The sequence below is a fragment of the Macrosteles quadrilineatus genome, unplaced genomic scaffold (genome assembly GCF_028750875.1).
Source record: "Macrosteles quadrilineatus isolate MER2022 unplaced genomic scaffold, UCM_ALF_1.0 Scaffold_2__2_contigs__length_208266976, whole genome shotgun sequence".
NCBI classification, from domain to species: Eukaryota; Metazoa; Arthropoda; class Insecta; order Hemiptera; family Cicadellidae; genus Macrosteles; species Macrosteles quadrilineatus.
The window spans coordinates 208,084,366-208,106,022 of NW_026542595.1; the positions used below are offsets into that span (position 1 = coordinate 208,084,366).

General features: G+C 34.1%; 2 protein-coding genes and 1 long non-coding RNA gene across 3 annotated transcripts; 2 read left to right on the forward strand and 1 right to left on the reverse strand.

Annotated features, from left to right (window-relative positions):
- The first annotated feature begins 4,991 nt into the window (after positions 1-4,991).
- On the forward strand, positions 4,992-14,134 carry LOC128987584 (facilitated trehalose transporter Tret1-2 homolog). The gene is made up of 2 exons (XM_054408515.1): positions 4,992-5,173; positions 10,527-14,134. The coding sequence occupies exons 1-2, from the start codon at positions 5,098-5,100 to the stop codon at positions 11,930-11,932; spliced, it is 1,482 nt and encodes a 493-aa protein (XP_054264490.1). The 5' UTR covers positions 4,992-5,097; the 3' UTR covers positions 11,933-14,134.
- On the reverse strand, positions 7,754-15,441 carry LOC128987585 (uncharacterized). Its single transcript, XR_008490249.1, has 3 exons — positions 15,353-15,441; positions 9,333-9,458; positions 7,754-7,811 (listed from the first exon to the last, which is right to left on the reverse strand). It is a non-coding gene; the product is annotated as an uncharacterized LOC128987585 (long non-coding RNA).
- A 1,718-nt stretch (positions 15,442-17,159) lies between these two features.
- Positions 17,160-21,202, forward strand: LOC128986347 (facilitated trehalose transporter Tret1-like). Its single transcript, XM_054406677.1, has 2 exons — positions 17,160-17,264; positions 19,540-21,202. Exons 1-2 carry the CDS (start codon positions 17,186-17,188, stop codon positions 20,925-20,927), a joined length of 1,467 nt encoding a protein of 488 aa, XP_054262652.1. The 5' UTR covers positions 17,160-17,185; the 3' UTR covers positions 20,928-21,202.
- The last annotated feature ends 455 nt before the right edge of the window (positions 21,203-21,657 follow it).

Here is a 21,657-nt window from a genome sequence, read left to right on the forward strand (position 1 = left end):
TTTCGGGAAATATGCCCAGACTAAAACTCTTATTGACAATATGTGTTAGTACTGGCGCTATGTCATCTATAACAAATTTTAGTAGTTGTGTAGAAATATTATCATATCCTGAAGATTTGTTATTCTTTAGACTTTTGACCACTAACTTTATTTCGTCTTCTGAAGTTGGTGCAATAAAAAATTATTGTTGTGAGGTGCGTAGTGGAAGCATATTTGTGGTCGAAACTCTTCTAGGACGGTCAGCTTGTACAGAGATAAGGTAATTGTTTATCTCCTCTGAGATAACGGATGGGTCCGTTGCATAAGTTCCATCTGATAATTCAACATTCTTAATATTCCTATCTGACACTTGCCCTGTCAAACTATTTATTATTTTCCATTGTTGTGATATGTCGTTGTTATTGTTTAACAATAGTTTAGAATAATATTGGTGTTTTGCAATACATATTATTTTCTCATTCAAATTATTACAAAATTTAGCAAAGAAATTTCTGAAAGTTGTGTCATATAAACGTCGCTTACTAATTCTATAAAGCTTTTTGCGCCTATTAATGCCATTCAAAATATCGAGAGTTATCCATGGGCTCAATGATTTAGCTTTTTGCACTCTACTTTGCCTGTTGACCTTTTTACAACTTGTTACAACTGAATACAGTACATCATTAAACTTACAGTAACAGCTATTTACATCTTCATCATTATATACTATGTCCCAGTTAATCACTTTCAATTTATCTTTTACGAAATCAAAATCAATTCGAAAACTATCATTATCAAACTTAGATATGCTTGTTACACTACTGTGAGATTTCCATGTATTTTTATGAACAAGTCCTAGAATACAATGATCTGTAATGCCATGATCAAAAACTGCACTATTAAAGTTATTAATTTCTTTGCTTCTAATAAAGATGTGATCTATACAAGTTTTAGATGTAACAGTAATTCTGGTTGGGGTGTTAACTAATGATGTGAAACCTTGATTGTGAAGTATATTGAGGTAGCTATTTACAACAGGTTACAACATATAGGTACAACATATATTATTACTAGTGTTATTAGACGTATATCTTTTTTGGGGTTTTCAAGGAATAGGTAACAATCAATGATAACACAAAAGTCCAATCTACTTACCCTACATGTAAGCAGCAGAACCGAGCAGAAACAGCCCAAAAGTATAAAGGGGAAGGTAGTTTTGTTCATCCGTTTGTAAAAAAACGTGTGCTTTTTCGGTCCTGCCCCTGCAATATCAGGTAAATAACGTGTTTAGAATTAATGACATAGATGATTAACAGAATTAGATAAGCTAATTCTTAACCTGAAACGAAAACAAATTTAACAGATTTATCTACTATTAGTGTGGAGTGTCGCCGCTAGGGGCGCTCATTATGACGGGTGTAAAATCGTCAAAACACTGGAATCGTCCAACAATCCACGCATACGATTAAATACGTTACGTTGGAAATAGAAACTAAAGAATAGCACGCCTTCAACATGACATTGGACTTAAAAACTGCCATTTTACCTGAGTTTGAAAAGTAATTAGAATTGCATAGCATGATATGGTGTGGAGAAACATGGAAAACTAAATTGTTTACTGATTCCCATCCAATGTAAAAATTTGGCGCGAAAAAATAGATGAAGGACCATATCACCAGCGGGTACTAGAGTGTATTGGTTGAATATTAATTAAAATCCATGCCAACAGCTGATTGAGTTATCACTTGATTTGACACAGAATATTGTAATTATAGTTGATGGGCCATCTCAACAGATTGCACCACGTTTTTTGCTTCAAATTTTACTTTCTCCCCATATACCTTGTAGTGTTATTTACGTTAAAATTTTCGAGTTTGAGTTTTGAGTGGATATATCCGTTTTGGGCCCCCCTGAACACAAAAAGTGGTTTTCGAAATGATGTCTGTGTGTGTCTGTATGTGTGGATTTGTACAGAGGTACAGACACCCGTAGACCAATTTTGACGAAATTTGGTATGAAGGTTAATTCATCCACGGTATCTCTAGGTGTTTTTTAAATTTTGATTTTTAATGCTGATTTTTCCATAAAAACCCATAAAATATTCGAAAAATCTATTTTTCTCTTAAAGGGCCCAAGCGATTTAATAAAGATTTAGTATGTTGTAGCCCTTCAAATTCTGAAAAAAATGGTAGAACGTCCATATCTGTTAAAATTACGGTTTAAAAGTTATTGTAACTTATGTTATTTTCTCATCAAAACCCCATAAAATCGTATTTTAGAAAAAACCTGTTTTGGATTAAAGTTAGTATGTTATAGCAAAGAAAATAGAACCTAGTCCTATAAATTCTGAACAAAATGGTACAAATATCATTTCCGTAAAAAATACTTTTAAAAAGTTATCGTAGCTTATGTTATTTTCCCATAAAACCCCATAAAAACAAAACTCGGATATTATAATAAAGCCTGATTTGATTAAAATTAATGTGTTATGGTCTTTATAATAAAAAATAGTGCAACTTATGACATTTTCCCTTTAAAATAGCATAGTTACTCCCATCGCTTACCCATTATAAAGGTTGTTCACAACACAAGCTAAAGGGAGAAAGTATGTGTCAGATTGCTGATACCGTTTATTTTACATTGGATGAGAAGTTTAGTCTACTCGCTGTGTCAATGTATGATCAATGGAGGTGGCTTATATTTTAAACCATTTTGTTTGCATGAAAAAAAATGCAAAAAAATGTCCGCCCAAAATAATGGGAATAAAACAAAGCCTCCTATTCGTACGGTAGTACTTTTTCACTATTGCGTTGCCTGCGCATGAGCCTATGAGCCATTTTAAACATTTTGTCTATTTTATATGTGTAGTTGTATATGGGAGTCACAGAGAGCACAGAATAGAAAATATATTCTAAAAAATATTTATATTCTGTGCTCTCTGGGGGTCATGGACTTGACAGGAACAATTGTTAACTTTCATCTCTTTCCTAACTCTTGGGAACTTGTTACGATTTTTTCAATTAATCGCCAAGTTGGTAGAACTGTTAGGTGAAAGTTATCGGACTGGTTCATAAGTCTGGTATTTTTGTGTCGGCCTTGTAGGATTCACTTCTACCTTAATGTTACACAACATTCGCAATAGATGAGCAAAACAACTACTAAAGTAGATATTGCGGAAGTAATGTTGACTTGTACTGCGACTATCACATCTCTAATCTGAGTCCCCTTAGTCATGGAAGACCTACAATAACAACAAGAAAGCTGTATTTTGTCATCTCACTTTTGGGTATAGTATTTCATAGTAGAATAAAGACCTCTTTAATTAGGGTTACACGTAAGTTCACCGTTCGTCGGACCTTTTCTTAAATTTACTGGATTTAAAGACATATAATGTTAAGCATTCGGCAAAGCAACTTCAACTAGGAAACTAAAGTTTTGTTTCACATCAACACAACCGAGCCATTTGACCTCCAGCCTCATCTTAATTGATTGCTGTATCTCGGAATGGAGTCTAATTCTCCGCTGACGTTTAAGTATCTTTTCCTAATCTTCCAAAAATGCGATTTAAAAAATTTGGTATTTTTAGCTACATTTTTCTCGACTTCTTTGGACACATTTACAACCACTGGAAATGGAAAATACCGGAAACTCAGTTAGAAAAGGCTTGGTGTTGTAGACTTTTTATGAGGAAAGCCATTTTATCCTGCTCGCTAAACAATTAGTCAATGGGAAATCTTCACTCCTGAGTGATATCAATTTTTAATAGCCAGAGGCTCACGGTCTGAAACTTTCAAAAAATTATTTATTTATAGGAAGTACGAAGTACAGACTACATTTCAATTCTGGGCTAGATACAACTGTATAAGAGGCAACAAATTAATAATTAATTACCATTAATCAAATAATGTTTTAATTAATTAATAAAAAATCCGATTTCCTTTAAATAAATATGTATGGTAATCATAAATCAAACTTATCCTAAAATAAATTTGAGAAATTTGTCCAGCAAAAAGAGAAAGATTTAATTTCAATCTACTCTGTCTCGTGAAATCGTCGGCTATTTCTTTGAACAATTTATGTTAAACTATCCACATGAACCAAAAGCACGTGATAAAAGACGTTTGCAGTTAATTTCAAACACTAACAATTCCAAACAGTGAACTTAAAACGAAGAAAAGCCCAACATTTTTGTTGTTGGTAATATAGTAATCTTATTTAAAAGATTTAAAAAAAGATAATAGTTATCTTATTTAAACTTTTGTACAGATAGTGAATAGTAGTTACTGTCAGTTGTTTTCAGCTTGAGCCGTGTTTTGTAGTCCTTTTTCATTACTGTACACCAACATTATCTATATTGTTTTAAACTAATTGTTCAATTCGATTGTTATTAATACTGTAGTGAGATGTGAAATAGCATAAACTGGTAAAATACGATCTATTATTGTAGAAAACACTCACACACCCCGTTATTTCGTATGAAGATTTCTTTAGTAATGAAAGCCTCATAACAGAACAATGTGAGTACTTTTTTTCTTGCTTTCAACAAAATACAGTAGTTTGTTATAGTTGGACAGTGTATTACACTCTTCATTTTAAAATTGTCCACATTTTACCTGTTTATCGTGTTTTCGTTCATTTTGTATATTGTAAATTGTCTCTCTTTGTAAAATCTAAACCCTGTGGATTTCATATCACCGTTTTATTTTGCATTTGACTTTTAATTGTTTTAAGGCTGGTTAAACAAGATGTATATGTTACAAAACAATCTAAATCTATTAGCTGTCTTGCCACTATATGTTTGACACTTAAAGGAGTATGTTTATTATTTAATCAAATCTACGAAGTTATTCAATTGGTTTACAAAAACAGCAAGTGTAAACAAAACCGTGATTTCCATATTCGCGTATCAGCTGTCGACCTTGAACCATATGTTATCTTCTGTTGTAAGTCGCTGCGGGGCGGAGAGGGGGGAAATGTAGTGTTGTGTGACTCAGTACCGCTCGGTCCTCCCTGTGATAAGGGTGTAGGTTGCAGGTTCTGTAGTGTTCTTCCTAGGTCAACAATAGCCGGTATCATTGTTGAGTGTTTCCGGTCAAGAGGAAGAAATAGACAGTCCAAATGACGACCTCCGACTCCAAAACTGCTGCTTTTCGGAGAACCGCCAAGTTCAGACAGTACATGGCAGCTTTTATAGGTAATTCCTTTAAAATATTATCATAAATTACTAGTGCTTTAAGTTTATTTTTGCTATAAAACTTTGATATATATCTATAGATTCAAGTGCTTTTCTCCATAAACTTCTCAATGTACAGGTACTATTTGCACTTACATGTCTGATAGTTGGAGATAAATAATCTGATGTCACAACAATGAATGATAACAATGTAGCAAACAGCTGATCATGTTGCCGGTGATGTGTGTTGCTGATCATGTGTGTGTATGTTTTGGGGTGTTTTAGCCCTTAGAATATGTAAAATAAGTGAGGATTGCAGTGCTTTTATGCATGAAAATTTCAATGTGCTAATTATTTAAATTTCAGTACAAGGGAGTCTAATTACTCAAAAAAGTCCAGTAAAACAGCTGGTCGTAGAACAATGTTTAAGTTAAATTAAAGTTATGTTATACCATGGTTTAAAACGTCAAAATATAGTACAGGTACATTAAAGAAAGTAAACATGTAAAAATCAATAAATCTTTGATGAAATTGAAAGACTGATCCTCTTTAATTTAAGTTACCTACCATAAAATTAAAATTGATAGTTTATTATGTACTTAACATTACACAAATATTTATTTGAAATATTATAAAATAATTAACATGGACAACTTTTACTTGGTTTGGGAAGGTTTTGCTTGAGGTTTAGACTAGAACAGTTTTCAATCTGCAAACAGGTTGAGGTTGAAAATAAACAGCACAAACTTGAACTGGTTTAACCACTTAACCAGGTACAAAACCGAATCCAGAACCCAGTGAGCATTCTGGTACTGATTGCTTTGTCTGATAACCAACCTGCTGTACATTTTTATTGCCCTTATCTTGATGCTAGATCATTTTCTGACACTAAATTATACCATGTACAACTCAAGATTTGTACTCCTTTGTTCAATTTCATGGAAAAGATTTTATTCATTTCTCTGTAGACTTTTAAAAAAATACAGGTAGTTAACCATATTATGATATAAGATTTATTGTAATTTCAATTAGGTACATTTTTAGAATATTAAAAAATACAATAAACCTCCAGTAAGTTTACTATAAGAGATCATATTTTGAAGAAACCCTAAATATCACTGATCATCATATTATTATGAGGTACCTATTTCTTAGCCCTAACAGTATCTTTTAAACTTTATGATAGTTGTAAATACCCTCATAAAAAAATAAAAATGAATTTTAATAATTTTGAATTATGGTATTGAAGACATTAATCATCCAAACCAAATAAAAGTATAACCAAAAATATTAAACCTTTTTAGTAAGATTTGAAATTATTTAGAACCACCTACTTTGTCATAATTACTGGCCATTCAACCCACTTTCTAAATGAACCACCTAGTGTATTTCTAAATTTATATCAGACTGCAAGGAAGCCAAATACAATTTTATTTGAGAATGGTACAAAAACATTAAGTATTAAATTTTTTCCATCACCATAGTTCACTTTTTCCTATATGGAAACGTCCTTTACACTAACCTCTTTTCTGCAACACTTAAATATGCTGAACAATAAAAAATTATTATACAGATTCAAAGACATAACACGGCATTATCACTTAGATAAAATCCATTGGTGATGTGGGCACCAAGTCCCAGGATCCAACCAATAGACCAGCTTATACCAAACACACACACATAAATTAGCATACACATAGATTTTTGATTAACCAAAACTGGACTCAGCTGTACTGGTTTAAACAGTTCCCCTTCTGAGTAACAAAGCTACTATCCCATTTCATTCTACACTCAAATATTATTCATGTTTGAGCTAAAATACACCTAGTCTTTCACATATTACTGGGTGATAAAATTGTGGGATTTTTTAGTGCTTGGGAAAGAGCTTAGTAACATTTCCAACTTTATATTTGAGTAAAACATACTGTGTTTGGGCAAATGTTGGCTGAATCAGTTCTATAAACTATGTTTGTGTAAACAAGAATTGGATGACTGGACTAAATAGCCAAAGTACTGATGAAACTGTATTGAGAAATGCATTCAACTCTGCAAGGCCAGGACCCCTGCTGTTTGCTGACCTATGTGCCTACCTTTGTAACTAGACTACTAGGCTGAAGTTATGCAAGCATGATGTTCAGAAGGTCACCGGTTCGATCCTCACAAGTCATAAGCATTTGATGGTTCAAAACTGGGTCCAGGTGTCCTTTATCACAGCTTTTAAAAAATGGTCCTGACTTAAGGACCACTAACCAGCTGATCTTAGTCAGTAACACAACAAAATCGCCACTTTCAAATTTTCCCTTAAAATACACTCAAGTCAGGTAATCTAATGATGAACTGCTTGGTAAAGATCTTTACAGCGATCAATTATTTTTACATCAAAGATGAGTCATAAATCTTTTTTTACTAAAATAAGCCAGTTGTTTTTTGGGGGATAATTTTATATTTTTATAATCATGTTTAGGTCCATCTGAATTTGAAAATTCGAATAACCCAAACAGGACTAGGGAAAGATTATTTAAAGCTACTCATAACACTACTTTTGCTTATTATTGAATTTATCCGAGATTACAGCACGACATGTTAAATTACAGTATACTTACCACCACATAAAGTCCATTTATTGCATTCTTTAACAAGAAGTCCTTTGAACCCAAATCTAAAATATATGAGTAAAATTAGCAAAAACATTCATTATAAACAGTAGCTACATTCATATTATTTTTTAAAGTTTAAAATATTTTACTCTTTTACAAAACATACAGGCTTTTATGCATTACAGTACCTACTACATTTATTTGTAAGTTTCAAGTTATTCTAGTATTTATTTTAAAATCCAGCATATATGTTTAAAATGTTCAAATAAATATGAAAATTTAAAAGAAGAACACACAGTTAAATAGCATTTTTCACTGTTTACATAACAGTATAAACTTAGTTATCATAGCCAAAACTAAAGATATATTTCTCATATTGTGTAACTTTGAACCAGTTGAGCACAACAAATGACTTCTATCAAGATTGAAAACTGGTTTCTGTAACTGCTACTTATGACCTTTGAAATTATACCACAGAGTGACCATGGACTTGTAATGACTGCTTCAGCTTTGAATGGGTTTGAAAAATATCCTTTATTGTTTGAGACAAATGAAATAGTGTAAGTAACACAATATTATTCTGGTCGCTTCAAAATAATTATACACCTTTGATGGAAATGAAGATATAAAAGTTGAATGTATTTTACCCATCCAATAACACTTTTATCAGTTTGTTAAAATATTTCATTGAGATTTTAGTCAAAAATTAATACTCAGAGAGCAGCTGTTGCGGTGGTTAGAGCAGCTTTGGTATATAAAGTTTAGGTTCAAATCCTGCCAATTACTAATAAATCACTGTGTCGTATTTTGGTACTATATCAATGACTATATTATCAATAACTGACATTTCAAAGTAATACCTATAACAATTTTAGTTGGGTGCCTAGCTTGAAAAGAATTTTAAAAAACTGTACCAACTGATTTCCAGAAAAACAATTTGATTATTATTCATCCAGAAAGTTGAATCATAAACTAACATGGTTTATCTATGGTTTAATGTAATTTTTCAATTCCAACAAACCATTTTGTAGAACAACGATTTTCCCCACCCACTGTAGCATATGTTTAACTACACATGCATGATGTATAATTCATTGAGTGGCTTTAACATTGACATTCCACCTCCATTATTGTGACTAGAATACTATTGTATTATTAAGATCAATCTGTAATTTGAGAAGTCACTAACATCCTCAAATAATTAATTAATTGTTTTTTGTCCATAGTAAAAAATTAAGTAGTATTTATATACCGGCATTAACTATTGGATACTTTTAATACTTTTCTTTGAAATGGCGACGATACCAACAAGTAGGTATTTTAAGCCAAGTATGAATGGAGGTAAGTGTAGGATGTCATCAACTTCCTCAAATGTCACAAACTTTTTGATCTAAGAAAAAAAAGTTAAAATTAAACAATAAGATCTGGTAATACAACTTTAAAATGTTCTTTAAAATTGTCTGTAAAAATTCACCCTGTTTCCCTGCTGAAAAGATAATTTTAACAGGTATTGTGATGGATAATGAAAAATATTGTATAACAATTCAATCCTTAAATACTAGACAAACGCAGGCCATACTCACCGTAAATAGGATAGAATTTTTTGATATTATGTTTAGACATATCAATGAACGCAATTAATTTATGACATTAATAGAGCTTTCATCTCAGGTTTTTGTTGCCCTTCAAAGTGTTTGTTCTGTCTATTCCTGAAACGCACAAACGAATATTACATTATTGTGTAAAACAGTTACAGGGAAATTAATACAAATTAATTAAAGTGATTAAGTAACTTAATACTTTAAGCTTAACATGAAGGTATTAACATTGTATTTAAGTGACTTTATGGTCTACAAAAGACTTGAACTCGATTTTAGAACAGGATCAGAAAACATGTTAAATATTAACCAAGTTATCAATCCAACCCAAGGTCATACACTGAACAAACTTAAGATAAGACTTATTGTTGCTAAACTTATCATGGTTGATTGTTAGTTTACCTAATTTAGATCCAGAACTAACCTAAATTGCTAAATTTTAAATTTAGTTAGGTATAATTAAACTAGTTGCTGTACTCGTGCTGAAACGTGATTAAACACAACCATTTATAAAGAGTTGTGCCATTAGGTTGATGGCAAAGAATTTATCATCATAAATTCATTACTATGCCTTATGCAGTCAATAAAGTGTCAGGCTTACAATTTCTCAAAAGTTTGTTTCTTATATGATAACTCATACAGAGACTTCCACTACATAAAGATTGTTCTTCAGGTTCATCATCATATCCATCACATTCCATACTAATATTTTCAATGTCAAGTATGAACCCCCTCAGACATACTTTTATTAAGCATCTCAATAAAACATCTTAAAATTTCAGATAGTTTGGATCAGTCATTCAGCTCAGTATATAAAGCACAAAACACAATGTAAACAAACATCACTCACTAACAACCTTGTGCCATCTGACAGTTTTTCACAATCTAAATAACAAAATGATTATAATATTTGAAACAGTTGTGGCAATTATTATTGCCAATGACAAAAAATCACAAAATAATCCAGTGTATTGTTTATTTTTGTATTATAAACAATGTATATCAATTTGTTTTTTTGGACGGATATATCCGTTTGCCACCCGGAAATTGACGAATATATCCGTCCATAACCGAGGAAGGGTTAAGAAAGACCATAATTATTAAATACTTCTTGGGCACCTGCACAACTTCCTTTGAAACTTGAACATGTAATGATTACTACTTATTTTTCTGTTGCAGCCAACTTGTCAGCGTTCTCTATTGGCACGATGCTGGGTTGGACCTCACCCATGCAGCCTCTCCTGTCGTCTGCTCACCCTCCGATTGGCTCCGAGCCTCTGTCTGCAGAGTTTATCTCATGGCTGGGCTCCATCAACTTCATCGGAGCCTTGTGTGGAACACTGTTCTGGGGCATTCTCTCAGACCGCCTGGGGCGCAAACACACTGCGATCATCGTAGCTGTGCCCTTCATCATAGCTTGGCTACTGAAGATCGTCGCACAGAACGGATGGTGGCTGTTAGTTGCAAGGATAATCATCGGAATCGGTTGTAGCGGAGTTATCATCAACACCCCCATCTACGTCACCGAGATGGCCGAAGACAAAATAAGAGGGTCTCTCGGTTCTTACTTGATGATTTTTCTAAACGCTGGGTGTGTGTTTTCATACATCATAGGGTCACTGACTTCTTACCACGGATTGGCAGCGATTTGTTTGTGTGTGCCGATAATCTTCCTGGTAACTTTTCCTAACCTACCGGAAAGTCCGGTTTACCTTTGGACTCACGGTAAGAAAACCGAGGCGGAAAACTCACTATTGTGGTTCAGGGGCGGAAACACTCTTCAAACTATGAAAGAAATAGAGAACTTACAACAAAAAACAGGAAAGGCTTTTGAAAAGCCTTGTTTTAGAGATTTGTTTGATTCTAAGGGAGTGAAAAAAGCTTTGTTCATTAGTATCAGCTTTGTTGTTGGACAGCAGTTTTGTGGAATTTTGGCAATATTGACTTACACTGTAAAAATATTCCAAGACTCAGGATCTTCTTTGTCAGCTCACAACTCCATGATCATTGTAGGAGTCCTCCAGTTGTCTTCAGCTTTCACATCCTCCTTGCTTGTGGACCGTGCTGGAAGAAGAGTGCTCTTGATTATGTCCTATTTTGCAATGGCTGTTTCACTTACAGTGTTGGGGTGCTACTTGTATTTTCAAGATGATTCCTGGAACCCTTTGCTCAAATGGATCCCTATCACCTGCCTCTCTGTGAATGTAGTGTTCTACTCCATAGGCGTCGGGCCTGTTCCTTTTGTAGTTATATCGGAAATCTTTCCTCCTAACATTCGAGGTTTTGCTATGTCAAAAATTCAAATGCTCGGAACTACCTTGTCTTTTGCATCTGTGAAGACCTTTCCGACTTTGACCAATCTTTTAGGCTCTCATGGATGTTTTCTTTTCTACGCCAGTTTTTGCTTGATTCTTACTTTATTCACATTCTTATATGTACCTGAAACCAAGGGCAAAAGCCTGCAAGCCATATTAAAGCAGCTCAATGGGGAAGAATTAACGAAAGCAGAAGAAAGTGAATACACAGAGTTATATGGGACTCAACAGTCTACCATCGTAAAGAAACAAAATGCAGCAACTGCCTAGTAATTTACGGAAAAATATCTTAAATAGGTACATAGCTGTACTTGTACTGCACAGAATACTATACAATACTTCAAAGGTGCTGCAAGGACTGTGTGTGGTGTAGAAAATGTTATTAATTAAGAACTGGTTAAACAATAAGGCCGAATTACTTGCATTTAATATATTATATTGTTTAATATTTTAAAGTTTTTTGTTGAGCTTCCTTAAGAGAAGCTATTAGAAAAATTTTTTTCATGAGGAATGTTTCTGAAACGTATGCTATAAGTAATTAGGGGTTATATTCAGTGCTGTGTAAAAATTGCTTATAGACCTACAAAAATTGAGGAAATACAGACCTGAGTACAATCATAGACAAATAGAATGAATATAGACAGCAGTGATGCGGTTAGCATATGTTACGGCGCCCACCGCTAGGAGTGTCGTGTAGTTACAGCGCACACCGCTGCAGAGTCTGCTGGTAGCATACGGCTCCTGCGCTCCTTGCGTGCAGCGGTGTGTGTCGTAACTACACAGCACTCCTAGCGGTGGGCGCCGGAAGCTTGCTTAGACAGTCTATATTTATTCTACTTGTCTATGGTACAATGGAAAAACCCAATATATACATAAATAGTATGTAGCAATTAATGGTATGTAGTTTGTTTGCCTTTATAACAACAGCTGATCGATTGTATCAATTGTGTTAAAACATTGTTATAAAAATAATAATAGCATAGACAAATAGAATAAATATAGACCGTCAAAGGAAGGTTCCGCGATGTGCCGCTAGCAGTGTCGTGTAGTTACAGTGCACACCCCTGCAGGTGAGGAGCCGTATGCTACCAGCAGACGCTGCAGCGGTGTGCGCCGTAACTACACGGCACACCTAGCGGTGGATGCCAGAACATATGCTAACCACAGCAATTCTGTCGGTCTATATTTATCCTATTTGTCCATGATAATAGGTAACAACATGGATTGCATAGAGTTTGCATTTTTGCTATATTGTAGAATTGTAACTGCCATGTAGTACACAAACAGTTTCTCACTCACTAATAGTTGTACTGACACAATCATGGTGCTATATTATCTTCATTTTAGTCTTCACAGTTAAAGCCAAGAATTTTTATCTTTAATAAAACTGTGGTGAGAAAATACTGAAATTTTGGTGATAAATGTTTGGTAATTCAACTCCTAGGCTGTGTAAAAGAATGCTCTAAACTCCTAACTTCGTTAAAACACCAATAAAAGGTCAAGTTTGTCTATATGTTTTTCCTTTATTAGTTTTTGTTTAACACAACACCGAATGATATTATACTTTTAGTTTAGAAAATGTAATTTAACTACATATAATGCTAAAAATTATTGTTAGTTGATGACTGTGATAGTAAGTTAACTTTCTTTATAAGCTTAAGTTGGAGATAGTTTGGTCCAAATCAAATTGTAACATTACAGGTCCAAGATAGTGTTTTTCAGTATAGTGGTATGAGTTGAATACATTTGTAGAAAACACTAAAAAACAAGATCAGCTTTTGAAAAATTATAAGATGTTTACAAGAAAATGTTGATGATATCGAACTGTTAGTACACATCGGGAGTATTTTCATAATCTTTGAGTCTACTCTTTTAAAGTCCTAGTAAATTATGACCGTTACTGTATTCGTTTTAAAATAACGCCTGTAATACTTCTTAATTGCTCGAATTCACACAACAGATACACTAGTATGTATAAAAATAAGTTTCACTTTACAAAAGATTTTTAAAATTGTACTGTGTTGTATGCAACCCTCGAATGTTATCCCCTAAAGTTTACCTTCACTTGATCGGGAATAGACTCAAATACATAAATGTTAATAATTATAGATTTAATTTTGTTTTGTTGTACACTATATTGTTATTGATAAAATTGAGGACTTGTGTTTGTTTGGTATACCACTGTGTTATAATTTTTTTCAAAATTGATAACTAGCTGTCACTAAATGCAGGTATGCCAACAGAAGGAGATTGTTTGAACTTTACTTTTATATATTATATTCTAGGTTAAGTCTTATTTTTTTATATGAAATCCCCCAGAGTATTATTAACGATCAAATACAAGGTCATTTGTTGTGTTTTAACTTATTTTTTTAAGTTGATTGTAGTAGACTTAATTTCTAAACTAAAACTATTGTTTATATTTAAGTTTTTATTTTCTATTTGTTATCATTAAAAATTGCTTGAGTTCAACTTCTTTAATTTTTAGAAAATAAATTTTACCTTTATTTTAGGCTAAGCAACATAAATTGGTAACGTGATGTTAAAAAAATACAGTACAATAGTATACACCACAAGGCAAGGAAATATGTGTTTTGGGTGTAAAGCAAATCCATGTTAGGGATTTTGATTTTATTCAAGTACCGTTAAAAACTCCCCAGGTGTCGCATATAATACTTTTTCTCTTGGAATCCAGCATAACAATAAAGGAATGACCCAGTACAGGTCATAAGGGTGAACTGTGCTGTAGTGGCAGGTACCAAAATGCAAACCCCTTGTATGGAAGTCTGTTGTGCTATTTGTGATTGAGCCCTCAATTTACCAATGTTAATTTAAACTTTTTATACATTCTTGTATTGATATGGTCATGTGTATTGGATATGGAGTGTTTAAGCTCTGTAGAGTGGCTGGCCATGGCATAATGCTTGTTGCACTTATAGACAATTTAAGCCACAAGAAACACATAAAGACACATGGTTCTCTAATCCTGGTAGATACCAATCTTCCTATTTCACCGACAACACCTTTCACAGGTACAGGTATCGGTCACTTCCTGAGCAACAATATTTCAGAAAGGCCGCCAGAACCCTAACTTACGGAACGTTCTATAAGACTCCCATATACCTTTGCCACTCTCACCCCAATACAACCTACGACGACGTGCACGACCTTCTTCAGTTGAATAGTAGTTGGCCCCGATGCAAAGTAACTAGCATCCCCATTTAATAATTTGCTATTTAAGATATTGTATTTTCAATTGGTTTGCGGCAACCATCTTAGATAATGACGGGCTACAATAATTATGGTTTGTTTAAAACATTTCACCATTAGGGATAGTGGGGGTAGCTCCATATTTTCAAATGGGAAGTATAGTCTACTTTGTTATCATTTTACAGGTCTTAATGGAACTAAACAACAAAAATTTAAAGAAAATAATAACCCCGCCACAGAAAACCAGCAGACTAAACGAATTTCCATTTGCCTTATTGGATTTTCAATGAAATCTTCCCTTTAATAGTTTAATTGTGAATGTCACAATTTCTTTAAAAATATTTAAGTGCTAAAGTAACTATACATTCTAGTTATAGATCAAATTCGGGTCAGTTGACCATATTCAGTTAGTTAATTCAAGAAGGTTGTTAGTCTTAAGAATTTTGTTTTGAGAAGAGGATTTAGAGTTCAGCTACTTACCTGAGAAAGCTTGAATCCAGGGGCTAGTAGATTTCCAATTTTTCCTTTGAAATAAAAGATACAGCAAACAAAACATGCATTTGTCATTTAATTAAAAGTGCATACAATCTAGAAAGTGAATTTAACTCATTGTTATCACAATTTTTTAGTTTGTTTTAACTTCATCTTGTGTCAATAGGATTTTGATAAGATTGTTGTCACAGTTAAGTTTAAACACCTGTCTCTTGATTATATAATAACTAGATTGTACCTGCGACTTTTCCTGTGAGGCTTTAACCATAAATATCATGCAGTAACATAAGAAACAATCACAAAAGAAAGATATTATCGTTATTTATTGCCTACCGCACAGTTGTAAAATTAATCTTAGCATTAAAAACTCAACAGAGTTTGAATTGAAATTAAACTAGGAAAGCATTTTGCAAAGGGGGTGAAACGCTGTTCTATCTTCCAAGTAAACATTGGGCCTTCCTTATATTCAACCTTGGTGAGGACCTCTGCACGTCAAGATTTTGCATCTGTAGAAAAGGTACACGGACCTTAACTTTTTAACACAGGTGATGGCACTCCTGATAGCTCCTTGGGAGAATATTAAATTGGGTGTTCCACGAGGATCTATCTTAAGACCTTTGCTCTTTTTACTATATATAAATGATTTATAAAAAATTGTTTCATAAAAATTATCCTATGTGCAGACGACACAACTGCAATTATCAAAGCTAGGTCCCATAGGGACTCGGAGCATTAAATTAATTCAACTTTCTTTGATTTGGCAAGCTGGATTGAAGTTAATGGACTGAAACCAACTATTTTAATTTTTTGTACTGCACAGTCAAAATAAGGTTAAAATTCAGAAATCTGCGTTAAGGACCAGTTGGTAACACTTAGTAGTGCAAAATTCCTTGATTTGGTACAGGATATTAATTTTTCATGAAGTAACTCTATTGATAATATTAATTAAATTCAACCTGTTACCAATGCTAGTACTACGTAATTATATTGACCGTAAAATAGAATTAATATTTATTATCCTTTCTATTTTTTCAATTCTTCTCCATTCACCTCAAGATGACATGTTTCCGTTGTTCCGAAAAGCACCGTTTTCCCGGAAAAAAACAAAAGTTTTGCGGAAATGGGTCATGTGAATACTCAAATTAACCAGTAAAGTGAGCTAAAAAAGAATATGCAAAAAATTTCAAGATCCAAAATTTTTTGCATATTCTTGTTCAGCTCGCTTTACCGGTTAGTTTGAGTATACACATGACCAATTTCCACAAAATTTTTGTTTTTTCCGTTTTTCCCCTTTTCTGGGAAAACGGTGCTTTTCCAACGAAAATGACAATCATTTTTGAATTCAGGACGTAATTTAGCATAAGAATAGTGAAAATAATTTTTTTTTAGCGACACGTCCGTGATCGATATAATTACCAAAAAAAAGAATTATTTGTCAAAATTGTTACCTTATAGAAAAAAAACTACTACTATTGTAATATTGACTACTATTAAATAAATGAATATTTATTGTTAACTACTTTTAAAATCAAAATTGGCTTTTCATTTTTTAATAATAGGATTTAAGATTGACCAACAATCTATTTACAATTGCACAATGCTACCTGTTTTATAGCTAAGTTAGGAACGTTATTGTGTCAACAAAGTTTGATTTGATTGGATCAACGTGAGCGTAAAGTTTGACAAGCCACAAGCATACACACACTATCAGCAAAGACAAGAGTTATCTAGGAGTTACTTCAAGGGGAGATCTCTTTGTTGAATCCCGTCAGTCGTAACTTATATCACCTACATACCACATCTCACCTTTACGACTCTACGATGTCCATTGAAGTTCTTAATTCAAATTCAGGCTGCAGACGGACGGCCAAATTCAGACAATACCTGGCAGCAATCCTAGGTAGGTTATAGTTACTGAGCAAAAGGTTTGCGAATAGTTTGTTGAGGGTTTTAGTTTTTGGAGGAAAGAGTTTTTGGCTTAGCTTTAAGGAATAAAGAATGAAAAAATTGTATAAGCACTTCCTTTTTGCCCCATTGTAGAGGAGAAAATATCAAATGATAACTAACCTTGATGAATATATTATACACCGTAACTAAAAAGTTTATTACAATGAACTTTTTGTGCACTGTCAACTGCCAGGAACTCTTCCAGGCCAAGTTAAGCTTCCTGAGAATTTTAACAGTTTCTCAAGCTACACAAACCTACAATCTAAATCACGTCAGTCTAAATTTTTAAGTTGTTCTGATTCCTTTTGCATCTAAAATTTTAGCTCATGAAAATTGAAAGAAGTCATGTGGTAAAACAGATGTTTATTTTCGGAGACAGTATATGTGGCTAAAAATTAACAAGGGTTACTACCACCACAGCAACCAACCACACAGCATAATAATGACTAGCTTTTGGCCTGTCCTACGCACAGGGCCAAGGAGTCAAAGTAGCTAGATTATATATTATGAAATTTGTATTTTTTCAAGAGCTTTAATCCAATAAGCTCATGCTAATTTTTTTATGGTGTAGGCGAAGGTGAATTCCTATTAAACTTCATACACATTTTCATGGACACTTCAGGAAAAACTGCATCTCAGTAACATTTTTTTAACGAGTGATCCCAGTTACAGCCCCGTGACGATTCCTGAGAAAAATACTATGTTCATCTATTATTATCATTGTTAATAACTATTATCTCTCACAATGTGAAAATTATAAAGATGGTTGATCAACTTCTCAACATACGTTATCTTCGCCAATTGAAGCTGTCAATCTTAGGGAAGTACAGTATCTCAAGTTTACTAAATTTTTTGCTTGAATTAGAACACTTAATGTGTTATTATCAAATATACAAAAGCTTTCCTACAACCATTTCAGTATCAAAACACAATAACTTTAGCAAGGTACACAAGCCTTGAGAGGTATGAGAACATATTAATTCCTTCCTGTCATCTTTTTTAAGAAAAAATAATATAAGTATATTAAAATTTATAAAATCATATTTTAACCAGGTCCACTTTTATAAACGGGGCGCTGGTGGTTAATGGGCGTTTGCCAGGTACCCCCTATTCACCACCCGCTCGCACTATGAAAAAAGGGGGGCGCTGCTTTTGGGTTTGCCCGAGGCTCCACTGACCCTTAACACCGCCCTGATTTTAACCCACATAATTTTCATTTTGATACGTTTTGTCACTTAAATAATATAACATTCTTGCTGTATTAAAGTTTCCCATTTCCAAAAACTCTTGAAAAAAGCCTTACACAACGCTCTGCACATAAGATAGAAAATTACCTACTAACCCACAAATAGTGAACAAAATTGTTTTCCTACAGTCACCCGACAAAGTTGACTTCCTTCTACTGTTTATAGTACAGAAAGCTGCTAATTGCTGCATATTTATACTTTGTCGTACGGTTTATACTTTGGCGCACATCAGGATTCCAACGAAGCAACACAAAACAGCGTGGTTCTATTATGCACGTAATACGTGTACGCTTGGAAATAGGTTGGCAACACTTAAAGATAATAATACTATGAGCAGCTGATTGACTATTATAACTACGATTTAACCTGTCATTTTGTGTTTATAGTTAATGTTCTCTTTTCGGTATTTCTGAGCTTTCTGGACTTTTCTTTTAAACGTTTTTAAAAAATTCCTACGATCTTAATAAACAAGAAAATACTTTTAAAGCTTTTTTTTAGGCGCGGAAATCACTGCGAATTACAAAAATATATGGAACTATTTTCTCAAGTCGCGGAGGACATTGCTTGCCGAGGAAAAAATTGAGGAGTGATATGAACCGGGGACTACTTTCACTAGGGCACCTATTTGTGTTGCCAGCTGAACATAAAAACGTGTTGTTTAGTTTTTGAAAGACTAATTATTTATATGCTTTATAGTGACTGTAGGAAAAATATAATGTGTAACACGAGTGCAAAAGGCCATTGCTGCACTCAAGAACATTCCGCACGAGCCGTAAACGTTGCTCTCGTGTGCAGCAAAGTGCCACTTTGCTCACTAGTTACACAAATAACTATTGAAGTTAAGTTAATAGGCTTTATGTGAGTAAATGTTAACTTATTTTCTACCTAAAATGCTTGACGAGTTTTCTTATGTAAATCGTTCAATGATAAATTCAAGCTAAGAAAACAAAACTTCTATTTATTTATGTTTTTGTATTTCAGTTAGTTTGTTGGGGCTATGCCTCGGTTCTACAGTGGGGTGGACTTCTCCAATGCAGCCTCTGCTGACGTCTGACAATCCTCCCTTTGGCACGGAACCATTAACCATGGACACCGTATCCTGGCTAGGATCAATCAACTATTTTGGAGCCATCGCTGGAACTTTCTTCTGGGGAAGAGCAGCGGATCGTTTGGGTAGAAAAACAGCCGCAAGTCTAGTGGCTGTCCCGTTTATTGTCGGATGGACCTTGATCTTGGTAGCGCAACAAGTCTGGTGGTTAGTGGTGGCGAGATTTGTTATCGGAATCGGTGCTACAGGAACAATCGTCGCTGTTCCGTTTTTCATTTCTGAAATGGCCGAAGACAAAGTGAGAGGATTTTTTGGTTCTTTTTTATCCATGTTTGTCTTTGGTGGAATACTCTACTCGTACATCATAGGTGCTTACTTGAAGTATCACGGACTGGCTATCCTTGGGCTCGCTGTACCTGTGGTATTCGCTCTAACGTTCATCTGGCTGCCAGAAACTCCGGTTTTTCTATGGAAGAACGGTGAAGCGGAGAAAGCGGAAAAGTCACTGTTGTGGTATCGTGGAGGAGATAAAGTTATGACTGACAAAGAACTTTGGAGACTAAAGGATTTGACCAAAGAGCAAATCAAAAGACCTAATCTCAAGTCGTTGGTTGCGACAAAAGGAACGAGGAAGGCTTTGATAATCGGCATTGCTCTTTGGGTGTCCAAGATAGGCAGCGGGATGTTTCCCATTTTGAGTTTTGCTGTCAATATATTTGAGATGTGCGACACCTCCCTAACTCCATACCAAGCTGCCATTATGATGGCCACAATGCAACTCATATCTGGAATATTCTGTTCAGCACTTGTAGAGCGACTTGGAAGAAAGATGCTCGTTGTAGGCTCTCTAATGACAATAGCCATCACTCTCACTGTGTTGGGAGCTTACTTGACGTTCATAGAAGAATTCCAGGCATATCCCATCTTGAAGTGGGTCCCCGTAGTTTGTCTCTGTCTTCACGTAATCGCGTTGGGTGTCGGTATAGGTCCAATGGCTTTTGTCGTTTCCGCTGAAATTTTCCCTCCAGAAATCAGGGGTTTGGCCATGTCCAAGCTTCAACTACTCTTCAGCACTCTTGCTTTTGCAACAATAAAGATGTTTCCGTGGATGAAATTCTACTTAAAACCTCAAGGCTGTTTCTGGTTTTATGGGTTATCTAGTTTCATCTTTTCACTTTTCTTCTGCTTTTACTTGCCTGAGACAAAAGGTAGGACTCAAAATGCAATCTTAAGGTTACTCAATGGTGAAGACCCAAATGAAGATGTGAGTGTGGAAGAAATGAAACAATTGAACAAGGAGGGTAAGGTTATTAAGAGTTGATAAATATTGTAAACGGGTTTAAATTGGTCTTTAACCAAACACGTTATGTGATAAAAAATAATAATTGAACTACAACGCATTAAATAATATGAATCTATTCTAGTTTGAAATTTTGTTAGATATCAATTAACCATACAAGAGGGAAAATACTACAATGTATACACAGTATTAGATTGTAAATTTTGTACATTTGGATTACGTAATTGTTAAGTTTATACTTGTTTATGTTATTATTTAACCCGTACTTTATTAAATAGAGAAGTATGATCTTTCGATATATTGTTTAGTTCCAAGTGTTCATAAACTTGTACATATCTTAGAGTTTGATCACAAAAACTCTTTTAAATGATCAATGTTTCTGATTTATTCTCGTAATAAATCAGTTAATAAATAAGTTTTTCAACCTAACCTAGAAAAGTAGAATCCAGCAATATAGAACATGGACCTTTTTGCCTTTAAATTTTGAACCAGTACCTTACGGCCGGGGACACACACAGCGGTTTTGTCCCCCACATATTATTTGCCGTCGCCGCCCATGAACAAACCTTTGTCTACACACACAACGGTAAAATCTACATTGCCGGAGATTTTCACGAGCTGCAGGAGTAGGGCTCACTTATGAATGCGTACTACATGGCTTCATGATGCATCATAGTAAGGTTGTTGTACAAAGTTAAAATTTGGTGGCTGGGCAAGTACTTGAAATTGTGAGGGGGGGGATGATGTCATA